General features: G+C 43.2%; 1 protein-coding gene across 2 annotated transcripts in view; it reads left to right on the top strand.

Annotated features, from left to right (window-relative positions):
- Nucleotides 1–27,221, top strand: part of DVL3 (dishevelled segment polarity protein 3) — a 506,262-nt gene that overhangs the window by 446,492 nt on the left and 32,549 nt on the right. For both annotated transcript variants that reach the window (XM_085635609.1, XM_085635610.1), the window contains 5 exons: nt 6,965–7,100; nt 17,842–17,935; nt 18,386–18,455; nt 20,033–20,172; nt 20,842–20,918. In XM_085635609.1, the coding sequence (XP_085491735.1) occupies nt 6,965–7,100; nt 17,842–17,935; nt 18,386–18,455; nt 20,033–20,172; nt 20,842–20,918 (517 nt within the window). The remainder of the gene's footprint in view (nt 1–6,964; nt 7,101–17,841; nt 17,936–18,385; nt 18,456–20,032; nt 20,173–20,841; nt 20,919–27,221) is intronic.

Raw genomic sequence — 27,221 nt, 5'->3', positions numbered from 1 at the left:
ATGTTTTGGCAGCTCCTGGGCACCTCGTGATGCAAGCACAAGAACCCCAGCTTCAGAAATTCCTATTGGGCCACATGCAATGACATCCGTGCCCATCCATCTATGTCTTTTAGCATGCTTCACATTCCAGATGTCAAAGATTTTCAGTGTCATGAGTTTTTTAAAAATTTACTTCACTATTTTCTTTAAGTTAACGAAGTTGAAAAATTAGTTGCTGAAAACTCCAGCAAAAAGTATTTCTGCAAGAGAAAAAAAAAAAATTTTTTTTGGTAGACATTTTGCTTGCACAACCTAATGTTTTCAAGAAATTTGACCAGCAAGGAAAGTTTTACGAAGATGACCATCTTCATGAAGTTCTGAAGTTTGTCACCTTCGTAAAACTAAACCAGTAGAGTTATAATTTTGCAATCTTTTCCTTGAAATGCAGCGAATAACTAGAGGGAAACTGAGTTTCTCGCAAACCGCATTCTTGCCTCGACACGTAGCCTCACAGGTGCACGTTGTTCCTTCAGCAAATTATCAAAGCTGGCGTTTGCTGGGATCCAACTCAAAGTTGAAGAAGTTCTTCAGAAAATGTCAGTTTTGACAGTTTGGTATTTGGTTGGTTGGGTGTTGTCGAGGCACACATTCTAAGGCAGTGCTTTACAGGGCACACTTTATTCTCTTTGGACCTGTGTTACCAGCAGTAGTCGGATTTGGACTAGTTGAGAGGGTGTTTTGGCAGCCTATGAATGTAATGCATGAGTTTTATCAAAACTTTAAATGGGTCTTAAAAAGCCAATCTAAGCTAGATCAAAAACAAACAATTGGATAGCCGATTTATGTTTGATGAGCTTGGTATACACCATGAACCTCAGCAGTGCTTTAAGTTATTTATTTTATTGAGTTTTATATAGCGCTGGCTAGACCCAAGGGTATGAAAGCACTTTACATACTTTGAGAGGAAGTTTACAAGAAGTACATAACAAAGTCGGTTTGCGCCTCAAGGCTTGACAAGAGAAAAAGCAGGAAGGCTTCACATCCTTTTGACTGCTGTGTGACCGAATATCTAGCCAGGACTTGTAGGGACTGTGTCATACCAAGGTTGGCCATTGAAGTGGTGGTCACTCATCAGGAGAGCCATGAAAATATCAGCTTTATAGTTTGCACAAGGCACATCATTCCCGAAGACCTGTCGAGCTCCCAATGAGACGTGCGTAAAGAGAGACAGGTGCCTCTGGGCATAGTCTCATTCTGTGCCGTCGGTCACATGCGTCGCTATCATCGATGGAAAATCCAGTCTTAGGACAGTGTGTTGAGTTTTAGAGCTCGAAGCCTCCACTCCCTCAAACATCCAATGCCAATTCAAAAATGATATCTTCTGTCTCTTTAGAAAATGACTACTGCACCTGTATGTTCTAGGATCAGTATAGCCAAATGTTCTCTTACCTTTCAATAGTCTTATTAAATTGTTTATTTATGCAGAATTTTATTTAAAGCAGAAGTAGGGTCTGAAATCACCACACAGAGTGTGGAACGAAGGGCTATGGACGGAAGAGAAAAAGACACAGGCAGAGTTAATGCAGGTTTCACCTTCTGACTGGGTCTCCTGGCGCTTAGCTTCAACTTCTACTTGAAGATCGTTGGTGGAAGAGGACAGTCTAATGCCTGGTGATAGTGCATTCCATGTGAAGGAGACCTGTCCAGAGAAGAAGCGACCGCCTCCAGGGCTTTCTCCTGCAGTCATCGTAGCTCACAACAAGGATGGAAAGATAAAGCGCCTTCCCACTGGGAGTGGGGTTACAAATGATTGAAGGAGGCTTTCCAAATGTCATCATGCCTAAGGCTGATCTGAGGAAAATATGCCAAATGTAGATTTTAATTCTGTCAATTACTTTATGAATCTTTTGCATGTACAAGCTTTTTATGTGGACATATAACTCTGGACTAGTTAGTTTAGGCAGGTATGTACAGTCTGTAACCGTTAGCCAATGTAGAGGTCTACAAGCATCGGAAATATGGTTCCGCCTATCAAGCCCAGTCTCCACCGTGGAAGCTGCATTCTGTGCCTTTTGTGTCTCTTAGAGCAAAGCCTTGGGAATAGAACCTTAAAGGATATAACCGTAATCGAGCAGAAGTTAATATATGCTCCTCTCATCAAGGTCTGACTTTTCCCCCCTAAGGACAGGAAGAAGAGATTGCTGTATTCTGAGCTAATGGAAACAAATGAATGCTGGAATTCACTTGCAGAGATGGAGGCATCCGTGTCGAACACACTCCCAAATTTATAACTTTCTCTGCAGGGTACAGGTGTACGCCAAGCATTTTAGATGGTGTAAGGTCAATTAATGTGTACCTCGCTTAGCAATGAACATGATGACCTCCATTTTAGAGCTGTTCAGCTGGAGGCAACTTGCACCTCCCCTAAGCTGGACCTTATGTTTTTTTAAGAAGTACTGGAACCACCTCGCTGAAGTATTTGATGCATATTTCATCAGTGGCATCCAGGAAAAGGTGTCGAACAGCTATGGAGCCATTTTCGGAGCGCACAGTTACCAGAAGTAGGGTCTGTAAAATCTCGTCGCAAATGCTGCCAATGTTGTGTATGTATGTTTGCAGCTTGTGAACATAAGTCTCTTCTTCTTACATGGGGTAGAGACTAGGCGTTGTCGAGTGTTTGAGCGACATGTTTGCTTGTTCAGCTGGCAGAGACCTGTGTCCTTCACACAAAAAAGGATCAAGTCCTAAACAAACAAACATTTATAGAAAAAAATCAACATTGCGGTGGAGGAAACACAAACAAATTCAACTAAAGATCCTGGTAACTGCAGAAGAAACCCTTTGACAGGCCAGAGAATTCTGACCAAGGTGAAACAAGGAAGTGTTTCGGCGAGAAATAGTCGTTATTTTTCTGATTAAATGCTTGAAGTGTCATGGTGAGGATTAGGAATCAAAATTGTCCGACGACTAGGATTCATTGGAGCATCTTAAAATCAAACAATAGACAGACCTGTTGGTGGAATTTCACAGCCTGGTACCGCGTGGCATTCATCAGCCATTCGAGGAGCTGGCTGGCTCAGACATGGGCCAACAGTATAATCGGGGCGGGAAAGCACATGCACTGACAGGCACCCTATTGGAGGGAAAACTAGACAAAAGATCCTCTACAACAGGTGTTAAGACTGCCTTGGCTGTCACATGGGGGTTAGAGCGAGAGAACCTGACCAAACAGCACCCCAAAATGTCTTTATTGCTGTTGGTGGAGCAGAACATACTCCAATGTATATAAAGTTATATGGTGAAATTCCGAGGGGGCCAATGAGGACGAAATGGACCCTTCTGGAACTGTCAACGGATGAAGAGAATGTCGCTATAATCAGCGTCAGAGTAGAAGAATGTCACTATGATCTGTGATACCCAAGGAGGAGACTCCTTTCAGTATATACGATGAGCGTCACTACAAACTTCCTATTATCAGCTGAGTTTTGAAAAAATGAACCCTTTGGGCTTAAGATGGACACCAGTGATTACAATTCCACTTTGAAAGCACCAATCCCAGAAAACTTCCAAAGGAAGGGGGTTGGGAGAAAGAGTGGGAAGACGTTTTGAGATGGCCGAACCACAGTGGAGAATAAAAACAGTTCAGCCATTCAGGAACCTGAGATTTGGTTTGAATGCTTGCACGATACTCAGTCAATATGGTTAGAATAGATCAACTCTTGCTAGGGAAACAAGGTTCCCCATTCTTGGGCCCCAACATGACCAGGACAGCCTCTGTATTTGGTCTCGCCACTACTTCTGACTGTAACTCAGTACTAACCAATGTCGAAAAAGGTTTCCTTTTTAAGAACTTAACCAACTGTAGATTTGTAGATTAAAAAAACATTGAGAGATGTGGAAAGAACAGCCTGAGAAAAAAGCTTTTCTATAGTGTCCACACAATGGCCATTGTAATGCATGCAACCTCATGCGTCATAAAACTATGGGGGCCAGGAAGATGACGTCACCACACATGCACGTGTGTACGTGATGACGCAGCTGCCATTATTTATTTCTCACAAGATGGCGGAAGACCATCTTGGAGCAGCAAATAAAAAAAAAATATTCAAACGTGCACAAAAGCGCATTTGAAAACAAGGAGCAGCCCAGGAGCCAATGACTGCTGCCTGGTACTACAACATTTAAAAAAGAATCTTAAATTATGCATGTATGTATTTATTTAAAAGACCACCCACCTCAGGAGGGGAGGGGAAGCAATGGAGGAGCACTGATAGGTCAGTGTGGCCAGAGAGGCTCTTGAGGTTGGGCCAGGGATGAATAAATAAATAAAAAACTGAAAATGTCAGAGAGGAGTGGGGAAAGCAGTGGAAGTGGAGTTTAAAGGCGCAACATGAAGCACACACGTGGAGCAGAATGGAGGATTTGAGGCCTGGAAGCTGTACTTGAAGGGAAGGTGTTAGAAACCACATGCACTCTCATGGAAGGGGAAATAACAGTTCCCTGAATGTGCAGTAAAAGTATGTAAGTCATCCTGTGAAAAGGGTAACAAAGAAGCTTTGCTCTAGGAGTAAGGAAGGAAAGCCATTAAACGAGAAGCAGGCGAGAGTGACAAGAAAGACAACGGTGAGCAGTGGGCTGGCTGTAAATGTTTGGTGGGATCTGTAAATGGTCTTTCGACATCAGACAGCTGGAAGCTGTCGGTAGGAGAGACCTACAAATGAGTGGAGTGCTCAACCAACCGCACCCTCCTACACCTCATCGGTGGTGAAGCGGAGCCTTAGTAAGCACAGAAAGGGAGTTTTACGTGCAAATTAGAGTACTTGACTCCAACTAATGCACGCCAAAGTTGTTCTTTACTGAGCCTATCTCATTTTTCTATTCAATCAATTATTGCTATTTAGAACATAAAAAAATATTTCATCTGTTCTTATTTTTTTTCCAACCCAGCAGTAGAAATTGAGGTTTTTTTGAGCAGTGTTTTGACAAATCTTCTCAACTCTAGTTTGAATGTTTCATTGGGATTCAGGACTAAAGTCGACATTTGAATAAGCGTTTAGTGGACAGTCGTTTAAAATTTGTGCTGGAAAATACATGCTGTTTCTTTAAATTTTAATAGTCGTCAGTCCTACTAGTGAAACATAAATATATCTTTGCTCTCCATGTGCCACAATATTTTCAAAGCCCGTCAAAACAGATGAGGCGACATCTAGATCACCATATACTATCACAGACCTTTGAGCGAAAGATCTCAGAGCATCAAACAGCTCCAACATGAGCAGTCCTCTTAAAACCCTCTCCACGGAATCTGGCGCTGATTCTAAAGCGATAATGTTCTCAGATTGGGGCATATACAGCTCTAAGGCTAGTTCCTCAACCCAGAGATGTAAAGGGTCTGAAAACATCTTGTCTATTTCCAAAGCAAGTGGTTGGAGGATGAAGCAGATTACAGTGATGATGCCCTCACAGCCCCACATGGTAACCCATCCGAGTACAGATGTTACCGCGCTGCTCTCAGTTACCGCTGAATGGACAGGAGGACTGTGTTGACCATTGGAGGGCTGAGGAGCACTTGACATCACCCCTGAGTATCAGGCATGCGAAGCGTGCAGGAAGATGTTACGTAGCTCATGAACGTAACACAAATGAACAGAAATTCCCAAATTCAGAAAAGGGCTCAGGCAGGACAAAAAATGTGTGTAACTTGTATTAAAAAATGCAACAATCAAACAATATGCAGAGACGCATCAGCAATTAATTCAATTGCGTTTACGGTTCATATATGCACCGTAAACGCAATTGAATGAATTACTGATGTGTAACAGTGTCTCTACATATTGTTTGCTTGTTGCATTTCTTTATACAAGTTGCACACATTTTTTGTCCTGCCTGAGCCCGTTTCTGAATTTGGGAATTTCTGTTCATTTGTGTCTTTGTTATATATGTTGCGCTGGACACAGGATTGTGTCCCACTTTATTCTTGTGTTTTATGTGATTTGATACATTATTCCATTTTCTGTCTGGCAGGACAGCTTTAATATAGCACTGATTTCAGGCCTATATTCATTGTTTTCTGTGTGAATCTCCCCTGTTGGGGACTATTTTGTAATTGTAACATACTACTGCCCAAGGACCCTGACCATTACAATTGGGTTCCCTTGTTAAACACCTTCCATTAATCCTGACACAGTGGCCTGATGGCAGTATTTACATTCACAATATTCTGGTACCATTATTCCATATCACAGAACTTTAGTAGGCTTACTGCAAATCCCAATAACTTTGCACCACTGTTTTCTATCACACTATTCAAAGTTCTTTTATGGTACAATAATATAATAACATTGGTTCATACCACACTGCTTTAATGCCAATACTGTCTGTCTTCATATTCTAGGAGAGTTATTAACCCTCACGTTTATCTGGTACTTAGATTCTATGTCATAATATCCAGGCACTGATATTCCCTAAAACATTGGTACTCATAAATATTTTCTTTCTGGGTCCCATTCAAGGAGCAGAGAATCTCTGTGTAGAGACCTTGGGTTGAAGGAATGGACCATATGTTTGTGTCGTAAACATCTTGGACATCCGTCAACCTGACCGTGAAATAGAAGCCTAGAGTTTAACTAGGTTAAACCATAAACAGGATCCGGGGACATTGGCATGCGACGAGGGGCACTGTACAGCGCTGTGTTTCACATACTGTGGTCAAAGATTAAAATATTACTTTTGGAGGATGGGTGTTCTTCATTGCTACTCCTAGTGGTCGGAACTCCTCTCTCTGGAAAGTAGGACTCTGCTTCAAATAGCATGCTCAATTTATCTTTAACCCAATAAGTGATTTTAAAACATTTAAATCCTTGTATTAAATGTCTTTGTAAATTGTACTCTTGTGGCACCATGTAAGTAAGGTGTGACAATGGAAATCCAGCATTGGTCGGTTTAAGCTTGAGGTAATGGCCATCTGACAGTAACTCTCTTCCAGTCCCCAGGGTCAATGGCACCAGTAAAGTGGAAAGGCGGCGAGACATGGGCGGGTACGAGAGCTCATCCACCATAATGAGCAGCGAGCTCGACACCACCAGCTTCTTCGACTCCGAAGAGGATGACTCGACCAGCCGGTAAGTAGAAGGGTATAGGATTACAGAAAAAATGTACCACCAGTGATCCATGCACTCTGTATCTTCAGGTGTCTCTCCTTGTAGGGTTTTCATTGAAGTTGTCATCCTTTACTTGTGATCCATGCACTCTGTATCTTCAGGTGCCTCTCCCTGTAGGGTTTTCATTGAAGTTGTCATCCTTTACTAGTGATCCATGCACTCTGTATCTTCAGGTGTCTCTCCTTGTAGGGTTTTCATTGAAGTTGTCATCCTTTACTTGTGATCCATGCACTCTGTATCTTCAGGTGTCTCTCCTTGTAGGGCTTTCTTTGAAGTTGTCATCCTTTACTAGTGATCCATGCACTCTGTATCTTCAGGTGTCTCTCCTTGTAGGGTTTTCATTGAAGTTGTCATTCTTTACTTGTGATCCATGCACTCTGTATCTTCAGGTGTCTCTCCTTGTAGGGTTTTCATTGAAGTTGTCATCCTTTACTTGTGATCCATGCACTCTGTATCTTCAGGTGCCTCTCCTTGTAGGGCTTTCTTTGAAGTTGTCATTCTTTACTTGTGATCCATGGAGTTTGTATCTTCAGGTGTCTCTCCTTGTAGGGTTTTCATTGAAGTTGTCATCCTTTACTTGTGATCCATGGAGTTTGTATCTTCAGGTGCCTCTCCCTGTAGGGTTTTCATTGAAGTTGTCATCCTTTACTTGTGATCCATGCACTCTGTATCTTCAGGTGTCTCTCCTTGTAGGGTTTTCATTGAAGTTGTCATCCTTTACTTGTGATCCATGCACTCTGTATCTTCAGGTGTCTCTCCTTGTAGGGCTTTCTTTGAAGTTGTCATCCTTTACTAGTGATCCATGCACTCTGTATCTTCAGGTGCCTCTCCTTGTAAGGTTTCCATTGAAGTTGTCACCCTTTACTTGTGATCCATGGAGCTTGTATCTTCAGGTGCCTCTCCTTGTAGGGTTTCCATTGAAGTTGTCACCCTTTACTTGTGATCCATGGAGCTTGTATCTTCAGGTGCCTCTCCTTGTAGGGTTTTCATTGAAGTTGGCATCCTTTACTTGTGATCCATGCACTCTGTATCTTCAGGTGTCTCTCCTTGTAGGGTTTCATTGAAGTTGTCATCCTTTACTTGTGATCCATGCACTCTGTATCTTCAGGTGCCTCTCCTTGTAGGGTTTTCATTGAAGTTGTCATCATTTACTTGTGATCCATGCACTCTGTATCTTCAGGTGTCTCTCCTTGTAGGGTTTCCATTGAAGTTGTCATCCTTTACTTGTGATCCATGCACTCTGTATCTTCAGGTGTCTCTCCTTGTAGGGTTTTCATTGAAGTTGTTATCCTTTACTTGTGATCCATGCACTCTGTATCTTCAGGTGCCTCTCCCTGTAGGGTTTTCATTGAAGTTGTCATCCTTTACTAGTGATCCATGCACTCTGTATCTTCAGGTGTCTCTCCTTGTAGGGTTTTCATTGAAGTTGTCATCCTTTACTTGTGATCCATGCACTCTGTATCTTCAGGTGTCTCTCCTTGTAGGGCTTTCTTTGAAGTTGTCATCCTTTACTAGTGATCCATGCACTCTGTATCTTCAGGTGTCTCTCCTTGTAGGGTTTTCATTGAAGTTGTCATCCTTTACTTGTGATCCATGCACTCTGTATCTTCAGGTGTCTCTCCTTGTAGGGTTTTCATTGAAGTTGTCATCCTTTACTTGTGATCCATGCACTCTGTATCTTCAGGTGCCTCTCCTTGTAAGGTTTCCATTGAAGTTGTCATCTTTTACTTGTGAACCATGCACTCTGTATCTTCAGGTGTCTCTCCTTGTAGGGCTTTCTTTGAAGTTGTCATTCTTTACTTGTGATCCATGGAGTTTGTATCTTCAGGTGTCTCTCTTTGTAGGGTTTTCATTGAAGTTGTCATCCTTTACTTGTGATCCATGGAGTTTGTATCTTCAGGTGCCTCTCCCTGTAGGGTTTTCATTGAAGTTGTCATCCTTTACTTGTGATCCATGCACTCTGTATCTTCAGGTGTCTCTCCTTGTAGGGTTTTCATTGAAGTTGTCATCCTTTACTTGTGATCCATGCACTCTGTATCTTCAGGTGTCTCTCCTTGTAGGGCTTTCTTTGAAGTTGTCATCCTTTACTAGTGATCCATGCACTCTGTATCTTCAGGTGCCTCTCCTTGTAAGGTTTCCATTGAAGTTGTCACCCTTTACTTGTGATCCATGGAGTTTGTATCTTCAGGTGCCTCTCCTTGTAGGGTTTCCATTGAAGTTGTCACCCTTTACTTGTGATCCATGGAGCTTGTATCTTCAGGTGCCTCTCCTTGTAGGGTTTTCATTGAAGTTGGCATCCTTTACTTGTGATCCATGCACTCTGTATCTTCAGGTGTCTCTCCTTGTAGGGTTTCATTGAAGTTGTCATCCTTTACTTGTGATCCATGCACTCTGTATCTTCAGGTGCCTCTCCTTGTAGGGTTTTCATTGAAGTTGTCATCATTTACTTGTGATCCATGCACTCTGTATCTTCAGGTGTCTCTCCTTGTAGGGTTTCCATTGAAGTTGTCATCCTTTACTTGTGATCCATGCACTCTGTATCTTCAGGTGTCTCTCCTTGTAGGGTTTTCATTGAAGTTGTTATCCTTTACTTGTGATCCATCCACTCTGTATCTTCAGGTGCCTCTCCTTGTAGGGTTTTCATTGAAGTTGTCATCCTTCACTTGTGAACCATGCACTTTGTATCTTCAGGTGTCTCTCCTTGTAGGGTTTCCATTGAAGTTGTCATCCTTTACTTGTGATCCATGCACTCTGTATCTTCAGGTGTCTCTCCTTGTAAGGTTTTTATTGAAGTTGTTATCCTTTACTTGTGATCCATGCACTCTGTATCTTCAGGTGTCTCTCCTTGTAGGGTTTTCATTGAAGTTGTCATCCTTCACTTGTGAACCATGCACTTTGTATCTTCAGGTGCCTCTCCTTGTAGGGTTTCCATTGAAGTTGTCATCCTTCACTTGTGAACCATGCACTTTGTATCTTCAGGTGTCTCTCCTTGTAGGGCTTTCTTTGAAGTTGTCATCCTTTACTAGTGATCCATGCACTCTGTATCTTCAGGTGCCTCTCCTTGTAGGGCTTTCTTTGAAGTTGTCATTCTTTACTTGTGATCCATGGAGTTTGTATCTTCAGGTGCCTCTCCTTGTAGGGTTTTCATTGAAGTTGTCATCCTTTACTTGTGATCCATGGAGTTTGTATCTTCAGGTGCCTCTCCTTGTAGGGTTTCCATTGAAGTTGTCACCCTTTACTTGTGATCCATGGAGCTTGTATCTTCAGGTGCCTCTCCTTGTAGGGTTTTCATTGAAGTTGTCATCCTTTACTTGTGATCCATGGAGCTTGTATCTTCAGGTGCCTCTCCTTGTAGGGTTTTCATTGAAGTTGTCATCCTTTACTTGTGATCCATGCACTCTGTATCTTCAGGTGCCTCTCCTTGTAGGGTTTTCATTAAAGTTGTCATCATTTACTTGTGATCCATGCACTCTGTATCTTCAGGTGTCTCTCCTTGTAGGGTTTCCATTGAAGTTGTCATCCTTTACTTGTGATCCATGCACTCTGTATCTTCAGGTGTCTCTCCTTGTAAGGTTTTTATTGAAGTTGTTATCCTTTACTTGTGATCCATGCACTCTGTATCTTCAGGTGCCTCTCCTTGTAGGGTTTTCATTGAAGTTGTCATCCTTCACTTGTGAACCATGCACTTTGTATCTTCAGGTGTCTCTCCTTGTAGGGCTTTCTTTGAAGTTGTCATCCTTTACATGTGACTCCCTTTTCCTCTTTCTCCTCGTAGAAGCTGGAACTCTGTATGTCTCGATTCTGAAGTTAGACCTACAACTTAGTGATCTATTCTCCTGAATAGATCTTTCTTTGCTAAGGGCCACAGAAGCATAATTCTAGTTCTAAGTTCCGTAAGGATGTAGATATTAGGGTGTGTGTGTATATTTGGGTTATGGCGAGGGGTCATGACTCACAATGGGCTACCTTTTTTTAATTAAATACCTTTTGTTAAATCAATAACACATGAAAACCATATTTGCAGGTGTGCAGAGGATAACCTATTTGTTTCCATGGTTGAGGAAGGGGAGGGGGGCATAATGTTTCACTAAATGTGAGTGCCGTTTGTGAGTTGTGGCCCCTCCTCATACTCAACAATGTTACTAACTAGCATATTGCACATCTCCATATATATAGAGAGAGATACATAGATAGATAGATACGTATAGATATAGATATACAATTTATCTATTTGTTATGATAATTAAAACCAGATAGACATAAACCAGAGAGGGTAAAAAAGGAGGTCTTTGGTGGCGACATGGGATTAATCAGCTTAACACTGCAATATAAGAAACTGAATGAACTAATACTACAAATGTCTACACTCTTCTCGTACTAAGTGGCAGCCCAGATACTCTTCCTAAACAAATAAATGGAAATAATTAGGCATACAAAAAAGTGATGGATGGAATGCTTGAATCAATCTCAACCACTGGTAGTCACTCAGGCATCATCTCAATACATAGTAATTTTGCACACCTTGCCATCTCAGTTTAGGCCCAGCCATACGCAAATCAGGCTTGCCCCTGCTCCAATAGGAACAGTCCAGAATAAAGCTAAATGGGGTTAAAGCAGCCATCCTGGACCTGCGTGGACAGAAAGTAAACTTTTGATAATCACAGGGCAATGGGAGCTTTTGCAGGGAGACTGGACCCCTTGTTATATTTAAGTTTTAGTTGTGCAAAAACAGCCTCCATACATTTTATGAATCTGATTACAACATGTGAATGCTCATCCTTCAAAAGATATAATGGCTTGGCAGCATCTGCGACCATTATATGAATGAAAAACATACCACATCCATTTCCTGTGTTCTGTGGTAATAGCGGTGCGAGTACATAAAATATTTTCGAAGTCTGCATTTCCTTTTGAACTGAGCCCAGCTTGCCAAGAGATCTGTTAGTGAGAACGACAGAACAACAATTGCATTAATCTATGTTTATAGTGCACACGAAAAGGGTTACCACAGTATTTTTGTCTGCATGCTTGTCTATATGAATTAACCACCCAGGCATGTGATCCTTCTCTAAAAGTTGTTTTGTTATCGATAAAGGAAATTTGTTGTGTGATTATGTTTACTACTGATTCAAATGCAGTAAAAGGCGAAGATGAATTCTAGAGCTAGTACGTTCCCAAAGAGTAGAATGTAGATCAGCTCACCAGGAGTTTCCATTCTTGCTATTGATCTTGTAACTTTCATACTGTAAGTAATATTTCAGGGGGAATTCAGTTTATGACATATCTTTACAAATACAGCCTTTGTTGCATAAAGTTCATTCACAAACCCCCTACTCGATTCTAATCGATGCTTGAGAGATTGAGCGTGGGCTTCTGAACAAGGATCTTTATGTACAACACAGGGAGAGATTTACAAAATGTACAGATTAGCCTTGGAAAGCCTCTGTGGCATAGACTAGTTGTAGAAACATCTCAGCTTTCACAACTGCAAGCACGAAGTCAAGTGAGGGGTTACTGGTCAATTTGGCGAGGGAGCACAAGGCAAAACAAGGAGTTCTTTTTGATTTAATGATGAAAGGTGCTAATTGAAACTACTTCTTTCGTCAAACCAGGCACATAAGTATTTATAATATGAAGCTCCTTCATCTACGTTATTTTCTATGCACCGCCAGTTTGCTAGGTTACTACCGGAGATTACAGCGTTAGTCTTGTCTAAATTGACCATCGTATTCTTCAGATCATAGAAGATTTTCAGAGTTGTTACAAGGCTGTGAAGGCCAACTCAAGCATTGCTTAGAAGGATGATATTATTTGTGTACTGCAGGGACTTTATGTGCTCATTACCTACCTTTAGACGGTGGGAATTCACGCTACCACATTTAGAATTCACATCTTCTAGATACAGGTTCAAAAGAGTAGGAGCCAAACAAGCCCCTCCTTGAGGCCTCTACGCCCATCAGTTTTTGAAGGGATATGCTGATATGAGCCCAGTTTGACCGTAACCCAGGTACTTATGTACAATAGCATGGAATAGCGATAGAAGCTTGGCCCATTGGTTCAGATGGCTTCTATCAACTTGATCAAAAGTAGATTTGAAGTCGACAAAGCATGCGAATAAAAGTGATTTGCTGCATATGCTTTTTTCAACCATAATCAATAGCGGCAAAATAAAAATGTTCCTCCAGCTGGTTGGAAGACAGTCTGATTAAACGGAATAAGCCTGTATAGCACGGTCCAGTCCGCAACTCTTTCTGCAAAACATTTGGAAAGTACATGGCCTCCTCATCCTGTAGATCTATGTGCCTATAGCTTCCAGGATCAGCTGCATCTGTATTTTCTGTTAAACAGCTGCAGAATTGAACAATGCCAAGATGTGGGAATAGTCGTTCTCCGCATACAATACAAATTAAGGGAGGATGAAGATCTGCCCAGCAGGCAACATCAAGGTCGAAAACGCCTTCTTGCAGGCCCTTTGGGCCCGGTGCGCTGTCTGCCCCATTTCTCGGAATAATATCTCAGACCAACTTGGGACTACAGGAGCTATTCCATTTGTTGCACCCGTTGTTTGCGAGGAGAGTTCATGGGAAGCTGAACATACTCCCGACATAGTGGTCACTTATATATGGAATCCAAATGTTACAGGCAACATCATTACCCTTTTCATGCAACAGTTCTAATTCTTTTTTATTTACAATATCCCAGAACCTCCTCTGGTCTTTACTAGGACACTCCCTGAACACTTCTGTTCGTTCAATTTTCTTGTGCCCATTTGGCATTTCAGATCGCTTTTTCTGTTTTTGTGTAAGATCTCTTACCTTCTGTATTGGAATTTCCTGGCTGGAATTCCAGTTCCATTTTTTGCTTTCCCGTTTAGTTCTGTCCTATCTTCTCGCAGGAACTTTGTAAACCAAGTACAAGTTGCCTTCGCACCTGCTTGTTTTCTAAATTGCGTAATTTCGAGCCTACTGTTTCAAGGAGATGTTTATTCAAATAAATCCCATTGAGACATATAATTAGTTTTAGTTGAGGATCTAAATAGAATCATATCTGTATAGTTGGGTGTTTCCTTCCACACATTATATGACTCAATGATTTTCATATTCCATCCTAACCTTTTCCTGTGCTGAATCCTAGCGCAGTCCCTAATAAAGTTAAAGTTCCCAATACAGGGTTTGCATTTCTATCACCAGAAGCTTCTGACAAGACCTCACCTGCACATTTTTTTCATTACGATTACTCAAATGAGAACAAACCAGTGAGGCGGAGTATTATCGAACAAGGACATCCTCTTAACAGAAAAGTGTGTTTAGGACATTGACATGCCTGGTTTAAAACAGCCATTTAAGGCCTGCGTCTCAACTGTATGAAGGAACAGAAATAAAGCTTTGCGTATTCTCCTAAAGCCATTTTTCAAAAGTATAGGTCATCCTTCCTCTTGTTACGCATTACTCTTAAATTAAAATAACCTGTAATTAACCAAAAAGTATAGCAGTAATTATTCCCCAAATTCATATGAGCATTAACCAATTGTTTTTCCTCTTTTGATGCAAAATTAATGCACACCAATTAGGAGGAGTGCGGTTGTTCTAGCTCCCAATTTTCAGTTTCTAAAGCCAAAGGGATGGACTTTCCACTGGCATTCTAGTAATTGTGAGGTTGGACCAGGAAGGGGTGTTGAAGGAAAGGCCACCTCCCCCCCACCCCGGCACGACCTTTAGTCACGTGTTTCATGCTGGCGTATAGAATTTGATGATATTCACATTTTTCACCAGGTTTCTTGTTAGAAAATAAGGTCATGCTGATACAAGAACTTCACAGACTTCGTGTCCTGTAAAATCCCTGCAAGCTCTCCCATGATCCAGAAAATCATAGGACCAGGATGTGTTTTTTACACCTGTATAAGTACAGGAAGGCCTGAGATGATGGGCGTATCTTCAGTTATGTACTTTGAGGGCCTACGGCAGGGCATATAGAATTGTGTTCCTGAATGAGATGATAGTAAGACAAAGGAGCAAGAAACAGGAGAAAGACAGAGACGTAAAAAGACTGCTATTGCGAGAGAGATGAAGTAGTGGAGAAGGGAGATGGAGATGATGTAGGGGAGGTATGGAGACATAAGGTAAAGAGAAAGTGGATGGGTAGCTAGAAAGAAAGATACAGAGAGGTACAAAAATAGGTAAGGAATGAAGTGTAAAGAAAATAGTACGGTGAGGAGGCATAGACGAAAGAAATGTATAAGGAGAAGGAGAAGTGAGGTAGTGAATGGATTGTAAGGTTAATTGAGAAGCTACATATTGAGAGAGATCCTAAGTAGCAAGAATAAGGGAGGGGGGTGAGGAAGATAGTGATGCAGTAGAGAGAGTAGTGAGTGTGGTAGCGAGAAGAGTGGTATGGAAGAATGGCGAGAGAGGTGAGGTAATGAGATATAGTTAGAGAGGGAGAGAGAGGTCAGGTATAAGGAGGAGCGATGCAGAGGGGATGGAAACGGCAGTGAGTTGTGAAGCGAGAGTTGAGGGAGGAAGAGTTTTAGAGGGAGGCACAGGGAGTAGTAGAGAGATTAGGTTGAAGGGAGTTTGAGAGAAGTGTATTTGAGAGATGGGTGAGGTAGACAGGTGTCTAGATTAGAGAAGTTACAGAGAGAAGTAGACGTAGGAAAAGAGGGGAAAAGAAGGAATGAGGTAGACTAGGTGAAATGAGCGAATGTGAAAGAAATGAGACGATGAAGCGGAGAGATGGGGTGGTAGAGAGAAGTGAGATGGAGACAGTCGGAGAGACAAGACTATCAGTATGGAAGGTATGCAGAAGGGGGGGAGTGCAGTGGTTTGTAAGTTAGAGAGTGGTAAAGTAGAGACAGGCAGGCGGTAGGAGAACAGAGCTAGGCAAGGTAGAGAGAGGGTTAGGTGACGTGAACTAAATTATACTGAAGAAGACAGACAAGTAGAGAGAGGAGGAGGGGGTGGGGTTGGGTTGGGTAGTGAGAGAGGTCAAAGAGCAAGAGATAGAATAGATAGAGAAAGCCACTTAGAGTGGTAGAGAGTGGTGCAGTAAGTATGGGTGTGAGAGTCAGAGGCAGGCGGCTATAGAGATAGAGGCAGAGGTGAGACACAGACATACAGGCAGAGAGAGTACAGAGAGAGAGAGAGAGCGGTCACTTTACCAAAGGGTCCCTTTGAAGGTGAGGGCTCTGGGTAGCTGCCCTCTGTGCCCATGACTTTCAAACGGCTGTGGACTGGCTCTCCTTTGGTGTAGAGTCTAGTTTAACTTGGAGCCATAAGTATCGTGGGCTCTGTGCTCTGAAACGGAAACAGATTCCATTGGAAGTCTAAACAGATTACTACAGGTGGTAGACCACTCGCCACACCTTGTGTAAGTTCACCCTCCCCGCGTGGTGGCATCGTTAGTTGTGTTCAGGAAAGGATGAGACCAGATTACTCTATAGTCAGCATCATTACTTTAGCTCTCCGGTTCCCAGCCCAGTTTTACAGAATCCCCATCCTTACTCCCAGGTGTCTCAGTCAGTAGCCTTCATGGCTGTCCAGGAAGGGGGGCAATGTATCCCTCTTCACTAGCAGTTGTTGTGGTGACGAAAGGATTTGAAGGTTATTTACCTCCTCTACTTTTTGTTCTTTGGACTGTACCTGAAATGCCATTTTAGGCCACTGGAAGTGGTTACTAATATGCTCCTTACATTAGCAGAATTCTTGGCAGAGGATAGATCATGAGGGGCTGTACCGCACCTACTGGGGGGTTGTATCGTGGCCGGCAGGACTGTGAACCGCCAGTTCTTTACCTGCCAGGCAGTCTCATGGTAGGCCGGTCACCTTCAACCATTTCTGTGTTTCTAGCCACTGCCCCCCTGGTTGCTGTAACATGCAAGCCCATATGGGAAAGGATTGAACCACAAGTCCCAACACTTTCAGCAGCCAAAGTGCTGTTGGATAAAAAAATAATCCAAGCCTTGCTGAAAGAGGTCTTTTGGCACAGCACGAGTGGGCAGGTCTGACTCCAAGTGCTGGCAAACAGAAACCTGTCAGAAACACTAAATCCACACCAGGTCCAGGTGACAGAAGCACGGTATGTACTGGACAGAGAAACCTAATGTCTCTCACCTGCTTAGGGAGGTGTGGCAATTACCTTTCACATTCATTACTTTAACAATAAACTTGTCAGCTCTCATCATTTTAGGAGCTTTGTATGATTTTATGAAATACAACCAACCTCCTTCCTTTAGCGGCATTGCTGACCACCCAGAATGTCTGTTGCTACAGTAATCGTGCTACCAGGGGAGAGATTTTGTATCTATATTGGGGCCTCAGGCAGGCTAGTGTGCTCCCTGTTCCAGTGTATGTGCGCTGAGCTGAGTGGTTCTTCTCTTGACTTATAGCTTAAGGGCCTTTGTTTACGCCAACATTTTATTTGGCCTGTAGAGTGATAAACCATTCCCTCAAGTCGCTTGGTGACCATGGTGTCCTAACAGTAGGTCTGCGCTCCATGTCCGCTATGTGTCACTGATGTGAATTATTTTGATACATACCGTGTGACAGATGGGCATCAAACTGCCCTGTTGCCCCACTCTTATGCTTATGCTAACTCATCCTTTCCACAATCTTACCATAGCTGCCCCTTACTCACTTTCGCCTGTCCACTTGGCCATCATCGCACAACCTTCTCTAACCTTGCATTTCATCATCTCTGCTTCCAGGATTAGCAGCTCAACCGAGCAGAGTGGCGCTTCACGGCTGCTGAAGAGGCACAAGCGACGCCGGCGGAAACCAAAGGCACCACGTATAGAACGGGTACGGTGTGACGTGCACATAACTTTTTTTATTTTCAGCCAATCAGGTTGGCAAAAATATAAATCATTTTACTGTGTACAGTATCTAGAGTTATAATGTTCTATTCTCACTTTATGTCAAGAGGAAGTGAGGTGTTGGGTAATGACGGAGGAAAGCTACCTTTAACTGTTTTTCACACCTTTTTAATGTCACTTCAGTGTTTCTTGACTGTGATTTCAGTTTGTATTGAGTTTTGTTATAGGGTGAAATTCTGTATCATTGTTTTTAGCCTTCCCTTGGTGTTGGAGATGCCTTTACCTGTCATGGTTGCATTGACCACAGCTGTAAGAGGTTACTGCAGAAGTCTGCTTCTGCGCTGGGGTGGAATGTCTGCATTGGTCTGTTGTAAGGCTACACTTGCATATCCATCCTTCAGCTTACTTTCTAATGCAATGCTGTCCTCTCTTGCAGTCCTCCTCGTTCAGCAGCATCACTGACTCCACCATGTCGCTTAATATCATCACGGTCACTTTAAATATGGGTGAGTATTACGTACTCCTTTACCACTGCGCAGCACTTTTGTTTCCAGGGTGTGTGCGGGTGAGATGGACTGCTCAACTATCTCCATTCAGTGGGTGAGCCAGAAAATGGGTGATCAGATTCTTCCGAGCTTTGGAGGTCCTTCAATCAGGCAGCTCTGAGGTGCCTCCGATGAACAGATGACTTCCATGAATTACGCTTCGATATGAACTGATGGGAATGCGGTGTGATACACGGCGCGCTTATAGATGGACGACAGATCAAACCATTACATTTCTTGATTTAATCAAATGAACTGATCTTCTTTCTACACCTAAACACAAATTTAAAATATTTACATCATTTTTCCTTTCTGTGGTCCAGAGCTTGATAATATTTTTAAATGCAAAAATAGGGTGTGGTGGATGTGAAAAACAAGCTATTGAAAATATTTAAGGAGAACTAGTGGAAGGACAACAGATACGTTGCCCTTTAACCAGATTGGAAACAGATCAATGTTTTGGGTATTCTGTTTTCTTTTGCACTGTTTTTCTGCTTAAGGTGGTTTAACTAGACAAAGAAGTAGTTCAGACAACTGTTTAGAGACACATTGGGTGTTTCTGCATGAACCATCTTTCATCAGACCACTGAATGGTAATCTGCCATCAGCAGTTGACATGGACTTTACTGGCTGTGCAGGTAATTAATATCTGTATGGTGTGGTGTCCCTGAAGACTGCGGAGATCGTCGAACACCACCAAGGTATCCTTGATTCTTTTGTGTCACGATGCAGTCCCAACTACACCTGGTACAAGACTTGTACATGGTCTTCATCAGCCTCATTTCAGGTAGCCCACAAAATGCCCAGTGGACTGCATTCACCTTCCCCCTCCCTTAGCTTTCAGGTAGATACACTGCCAACCATTTGAGCACCCCCAAAGCCTTGCTGGGTGCCTGACCTCTGCTCCCCCCTGTAACCCAGCCAGGCGCCAGTCCTTCTCAAGGAAGAAATTGCAACATCTGAAACTTACAGGTTGGCAGCATGATGCTGGGAAGTCCTTTCGCTCCTGCTGAGTTCTGCTACAGACTTAATTTACGAGTGGCTAATTACTCAAGTCTCATCTCCCCTCCTTTCCAGGTAGCTAAGAGTGGGAAATCTATGCTTTGTCAGAAAGAAAGGAACAATGAACTGCAGCTAAGGCCACCCTGTCACCACATACTCGTTCTGCTGTGCAGTACGAGTCTGTGAGAAGCCGAACACTCCAGTTTCCATCTTTTGTGGGGTACCACCACTCAAGACAGTGCTAATACAGTTCTCAGTTTGCAAGTGTACGTAAACCTAGACCATGCTAAGGAACCCACCCCAGAGCTCCACCTATAACGTCTGAGATTCTAACCGTATCTGTTTTGCTCTTCTGACTGATGGGCTCTGATTGGCTGTGCATTTCATTCTATAACGAACATGTTTTGGAGAGATTTGTTGGTTACCGGCCTCTTTAGTTGCTGTTTGTTGGGTGGGTCTGTACTGCTACGTTTGAGTTTTTCTGAAGCCAACTTTCATCGCTTTGCTAATGTTGTTTCTGTTTGTGGCTCTCTCAGAGAGATATAACTTCTTGGGTATCAGCATCGTCGGACAGAGCAACGAGCGAGGAGACGGCGGCATCTACATTGGCTCGATCATGAAGGGTGGTGCTGTGGCGGCAGACGGAAGGATAGAGCCTGGGGACATGCTGCTGCAGGTACCAGTGTGCTTCCAGAGTAGAAGGACATTGTAAGGCCTATTGGTAAACCAGATTTTATTTGGAGCCATCATGCACCGCGTGCAGAGAGTTGCTGCACCAACATATGTGCCAGCAGTTGGCAACATACACTATGTGCGAACTGCTAGGACTGACCTGTGGCACCTTTGCTGCTGCCATTAGCGGACTTCCTGCGTGACCCAGGATCAGGCTGCATCTTCATACTATAATATAGTCAGACAGAAAGATGCGCTTCATACTAAACCCAAAGACGGAGATCCAGAAACGTAGGCGAGGCATCTCATCAAACATGTTATCTGAAAGCAAGAGAAGTGCCTCTCTTAGTCAATTAGTATTTGTTTCACCCAGGGTCATGTTGAATGTATTGTTTTCTTGTAATTGTTTTGTCTTTGTGGTTGCCTGTAATGCACCTTGAAGCTTGATGTATGTGGCATTTTTCAATACACCAACATTGATCATAATTAGTGGGTTCTGACACTATGGAGACCACCAATATCCAAGGTCTACCCCCAATCAGCTTATTCACGAAAAAGTTTTAGACTCATTCTGGGCATGGATCTTCTCAGAGAATTTGGTGCCTCTACTCGCCGAGCGATGGTGAATGCAAGGATCAGTGTGTACTAAATGCGGTCTCCTTTTCTTCTGCAGGTAAACGATGTCAACTTTGAGAACATGAGCAATGACGATGCGGTGCGAGTCCTGCGAGAGATTGTCCACAAGCCTGGGTAAGACCTGTGCCTTGCCTACACTGCACCCTGTACTCCACGTGGTTCTGTTGACCTCACTGTAATCTGTACACCACCAGTCAGACAATGTTCCCTGCCACACACCGCACGCGGCAACACCCTGTGGGTTTCAGGAAACTATACACTCATGCACAGTGCTTCAAGCTGTGTTCTGCATACTTTCCTCCCTAGCTAACTACTGTGCCATTCATCACATGTTGCCCTTCACCACATGTTCACGTGTTGTATTGTGACACATGCTGCACCCTGTACTTTGGCCCAATTCTCACTTTACCGTACTCTGTGACACACAAACTGTTCACTGATCGGGTTTATATTGAAATGGTTTCCTAATCAATTTTTTATGTTTGACAAAAGTAATATTTTTCAGTGCCTCGCCTAAGATCTTTGTAGCTCGCGGACTACAAATTTTGGCATCTCATCTGTCGTTTATGTGCTGTGTATTCAGGTTTGACAGCAGACCTTCTAGGTAGAATGCTTGAACCTCTGGAACGCTTGATTTTGCTGCTTCAGTCTATTCCACCATCTAGTGGTTTGATCCAGAATTATCCCTATTTCCTCCCACCCCCTCCACCCCCCCCGCACCACCCCTACCCCAATCCATCTGCTCTTGTGTCAACTAGTAGGTGGGCATATCCATCTCCTTATGATGCCCAACGTCCACCCACAATGCCCCAGTCCATGTTGCCATCTTCAGAAATTTCATTGATTTATATGCTCCCCTCGTGTGCCATGCTGTTGATCCCTTGAGATTAGGTCACAGTTCCTCAATATTTTCGGCTTCCTGTGATATGCTTCTGCATTAACTGCATTTGGTGCAAGGCACAGCTGCTTGACTTTTCATCAGTCCTCAGATGTTCACCAGAATAAGATGGTGGGGAAGAAATCATAATAGTATCTATCTGTCTCCCACCCCTGAGTTGATTTTAATCTTGCATAAGGAAGGGCAGCAAATAAAATTGATTGTTGTGTATCATTCTAATGCAGTTTTAATGTTTCCATGGTAAAACCCTCATTTCTCTCCGCAATTAAAAAAGACTCCAAGAGTTCTGGTGAAACCGCCTTGCTCCAGGTTGGTGATGACGAAGGTGCAACCCCGATAATGAAGCACGCCACCTGGTGTGGGGTTGTATCCTTTAAAAACGAAATCTGACTGACAATATCCCAGTAGGAAAGTGTATTGTGTAGACACCCCAGACAGAGGGAGCACCCACGGTCCCCCTCACCAAGCCCGAGCCCACCTGCTCTTTCATATATCCAGACTATAATTTCCAGGTAGTCCATACAGGTGTTGGCTTTTAATTTAGCCTCTCTACTCGCCCATTCAGTCAATGCCATGCTTCGTATTGGCCCGCCAGGGAGTGTTTCTCTTGGCATAGCCCTGCTGGCAGTGGCTGTAGAAACGTTCAAGGTCATTTATTTTATAGATAATACTTCCTCATCTCATATTTAGCATCTGTGTATAGTACATATGTGGTTTGTTTTTGTTAGCACCCGCACGAAAAGATGGCGTGTTCTGAGTCCACGGGCAAGAAAAAAGGGCGCTGCCACCCTCAACAAATCGGCAAACACAACTGCCTTTGAGGGGGTGCCTCAAGGCTCTTCAAATATACTTTAGCATTACTCCTCTGAATGTGCAACTGCATTCATGCAGAAAATCCAGTTCTTACTGTTGTACCATGAAGAGCCCTAATGAGAGCAGAAAATGTCAGGATTATAAGACTCAAATCTCATGATAAATACAAAACCATCAACATCTAATGACTATAAAGGCCAGAATGAACCTCGGGGTAATAGCACAAGCATTGACAAAGCCAATAAGTCTCGTCTTTGGAACCTATCAACTTAGGCAATGCCTTTTGGCAAAGCTGCAGCATCAGCAAGATGCTGTGTAGAATCAGCAACAGATTTAAAAAAAGAATCTATTATTGACATGAAGGAATGCTGAGGCAGCCAGCCATATCATCTTCTAGGCACGTGCCATCACGCATGTGGGCCTCCAAATGACGCAGGTGCCATTTTATTTTATTTTTAACCATTTGAGAGTTTACAAAAGTGAGATTGAAGTATAACAGCATAAAAATAAAAAGTGTGCTAACTAGGTTGGCCACATCATCTTGTAGGCATGTACCCCCACACATGCATGCCTATGAAATGATGCAGGTGCCATATTCGGGAAGCAAACAAAATATGAAATTGAAATATTGTGAACGTGCTTTTTAAGGCGAAGAGGGGACAGCAATTTGCTTCCTGACTCTCATAAAAAGTGTATTTTATGAAAAAGGGGTGCAGGCAGAAAGCAACGTGGATTGGGTGTGGGGAGGGGAAAAGAACATACACTAAAGAAGCAGCAATGAGCCCTTTCCATTCCCGCCTGCCATTTTTGACACTTAAGTCTCCCAATAACAGACATTAACCTAGAACTTGTTCCTGAGCAGAAACTCATATTTTGCAAGTAGGTTGGGTCACACTTGTCATCTGCTTACTGGGCCCCTATTATAAATTCACCTTGGAGAAATAAAACAGCCATAATTAACAATTTTGTCATGTAACTCCCTATGAGTTACCAAGGATTACAACTTTAACTCCATGTAATGGTAAATAACCTGCCATATTTATCAGATCCTATTGCACGGGTATTCTCCAATTCCGGGGAGTTTAAAACCAATATTTACTACCACCTCTGGGTTTAGGTAGGGAGTCAGGGAAGGCGTCCTGAGCATACAGAAGCATTGGCCTCTGGAGGGGATAGTGCAGGGTGGGGAGCTTTGCCTGTTGCCTCCATAGGCCTGTAGGCCTGGACCCGGGCTCTGCCATTCCCCCCAGCCTCTGCCGCTCTGCCTTCCACAGTTCCCAGGGCCCTCTACTTTACTCATTTTTTCAAGGTGTGAATCTGCACAGAGAAAAACTAAGTTTATTGTTTTCGAATTTGGAAAACTTGGATCCTGGAACACTGGACTACTCGGAGCTGCCCAGATAGGTAGTTCTCCAGGGATACCGTGCCAGACAGTTCGTAATGGAGGGCTTAGTGCGCTGAGCATAACCATTGTCTCCAGTAGACTCTAACCATGTCATTCTATTAGCTGTACATCAAATCGTGGGGTCATGTACATTGCTTGTTAAAATTCTGCCAGTGCTTGCTACAAGAATAAAGTGCTCCGGTTTCACCGCTGGGACCTAAACATATCCCTCTTCCGTGTTTGACGCCTTAAGTCAGTGAATTTGTTATTGTGCTTGGTTCCGACTCCCGCCCACTCATCCGATCCAGAATCGCCCTGCAATTTCTGTTTCTTTGTCTCTTTTGTAGACTGTGTTCATTGTGCTTCTTTGTGATGAGCTTCAGGCTGAAGAAATTACCTGAGGGACAACAAAGAGTGACTCATTTTCCATGTGTAATTAGCCTGGCTTCAATGCTATTCTGGCTCGCGAACAGATTACCAATAGGAGCTGCCCTTGCCAAGAGCAGCCAGTGGTATCTTGTTTCATGGAAAGCCGAGTGTTAACTCCTGCCTGGGAAGACACAGGAGAAAGATTGCAATTTGAGAACCTCCTTGCATGACTGATTAAGACACCTCCTGCTTGAACAGGCTATTAAATACAGGACATTTAGGAACAAGTATAGGGATTTATGGATTGTGCATTATTCTCTTCTGCTTTTATCGTGGGTGCCTGAAGCCCTGTGCGGTCTACAACACAAAACCACCTCAAACGGAACCCTCACAAAGCCAAGATCCTGCACCGTTGCACCACTTCCCTTGGCCAACAGCTGTGCACCTGACCAGAACTACCATAGGATAACACTGTGGTCTCACATCAAGACAGCATCATTTTCAACCCTTGGTCCATTCACTTCAAAAGTGTTTTATTAATCATGCAGCATTGAGGTTTGTTTTGGGTAACATTGAGTGCTGACGCATAGGACAGTTTAATCGTTAGGAGGGGTTCAGGCGTAATTGACAACATGTGCCCGGTAGTCTTCAGCATAACTGTAACGGGGGCTCAGGGACAGACGGAGACAGTGTTCGAGGTAACTGTGGTTTTATTTTATAACAGCGTCTTTTAAGTCTACTCGTGAACCTTTCTCTGGCAAAGGTGGCGTTGTCCGTCGTGGGGCTCGAAGGTCTGCTGCCGCCTGGGGTATCCTCTTCTTCCTTTCCCCTCGTCCTCCCCAGAGTTAGGCTCCTCGGAGTCCCCAGGTGCGTGTTGGCCCAAAAAGGAAGTAAAGACAAAGCACTGTCAGGATTATGCTCCGCTAGAGCCTCTCTGCTTGAACCCGGGACCGGGAGTGAGGAATCCCCTACTGGTGCGCTTGTGACCCACCCTCCCCTTTATCTCCCAGGACGTGCACTCGGTGAAGTGAGGATACGGGGTGAGGGAAAGGGTAGAAACACAACGAGGTTCGTGAAATACACACTCGCCTGCGAGGAACACACACCCACTCCCTGGGATTTAAACTAGTTACGGAGGTGCTTGCTCCCTCCTTCCTACCCAACCCGCTACGCGGTCGCGTACCTGTCCGAGCCACGCTCCTCCCCTGGGAACGTGGCTGGGCGCTTCGCGGTGCTCCTGGCCTCCCTGCCGTCTGCTCCTTCGCTCTCCTGGTCCTCGCCGCTCCTCTGCTTCCGCTCTCCTGGATCTTCCTTCGCTTTCGCCGGTCTCCTCCTCTGCTCCGCACTGTTCGCCTCCTCTGTACCTCCTTGGATCGCCGTCCGCCGGTCTCCAGGTCTCGGGTGTTTTTGACGTACCGTCCTTCCTGACGTCAGAAGGGGGCGTGTCTCCCGTGGGGATGTCGGCCCAGTTAAAGGGCTCCTCACCTTCAATGTGATCCGCGGAAGAGGCATCCGAGGCAGTCACCCGCTCGTCCTGCGGTAAGGGAACAAGAGGGGGTGAGAAGGGCACGTGGGACCACCAGTCCACCATCCCCGGCCCCGACGGTCCAACTCCGCTACAATAACCCATGTTCTGTTGCAGTCTCAACTGAAGGTAAGTCTGAGGAGCTCAGGTTTTGGGAATTTCTGAAAATTCATGTTGAGCAATCTTGATGTACAAAACTATGGGGTGCTTGTCCTCGTTCCCCCCCAAGATAGTCCTGGTTGAGTGATCCTCAACTACATCGATGCTGCTACAGTAAAGCCTCTACTTCAGAATTGCTACTAGAGTATTCCAGTACATCGATGTACCGAAGCACAATATAATTGATTTTACTTTAGAGATATTTCAATTGAATTGAGAAGTGAGGATTCCTTTTATTTTTTACAGATAAATGTTATTTTTAATTATATACTTACATTTATTTTAATTTTAATTCAGTATTGAATAGAGTTAAGTATGTAATTTTATGTAAGTTAATTTAGGAATAAAGTAAAGGATACTTGTATTTGAATTAATTAAAGGTTAGGATCTTCTATAAGTCGAGAGTAAGGTTACTAGTTTAATTAACTATAAATGAAATTAATTAGCGATTAGAATTAGTTATATAATTCATTTCCAATTAAATCAAGGTAACAGAGTTAGGGTAGCATTTTTAAATTCCGCAAATTTAAAATAAAGACTGTGTAATTACGTAAATTAAATTTCTTTTTAATTCCTTAAGGACTAAGGTTTCCACAAGGTTTTTGTTAAGACTATTTTTCATTAACTTAAAAGTAAATTAATGAAAGATTTCGTTAAAATATAAAGTAGGTTAAGGTTGATTGTGTGATTTATTTAAATTATTTAAAAGTAACTAAATTGAATTTGATTTTGAACTGGAATTAGAATAAGGATTTTATAGATTAAGTAATATTATTAAATCTAAGATAGTTAAATTAATTTCTTTATTTTAAAACGGTCAGTGTAGGTGAAGGGTTGTGGTAGTAGAGTTACATTTGTTGTAGATTACATTTGAAAAAATTTCAGCTTGTGCAAAATATTGTGGCCAGTCTACTCTCATACTTTAGCCTCAGAAATCTCCCACTGGCTGTCAATATACAGGAGAATCCTTTTCAAAGCCAAGTGCACCACGCACAGTTTTCTGCTACAACGGGCCTGAATTCTTCCAGCAAATATATATATATGGATATGGTCAACTAATCAAAAATATAACCTTATATCCGGAATGTGTAAACCCCCACAATACAATTCCTATTACTCACCACACTCACTCCTTCACAACAGTAGAACTACAACACGAACCCTGCACACTTGCTCGCTTAAAACTGCACCCACTTACAGCACATACGAGGACGGGGGTCAATAAGCCAGTCTGACTGCTCAGGAATATCCACTAGTTTGATTTCATTA

Source organism: Triturus cristatus, chromosome 11 (genome assembly GCF_964204655.1).
Source record: "Triturus cristatus chromosome 11, aTriCri1.1, whole genome shotgun sequence".
Lineage (NCBI taxonomy): Eukaryota > Metazoa > Chordata > Amphibia > Caudata > Salamandridae > Triturus > Triturus cristatus.
This window is presented reverse-complemented; position numbering and strand designations above follow the sequence as displayed.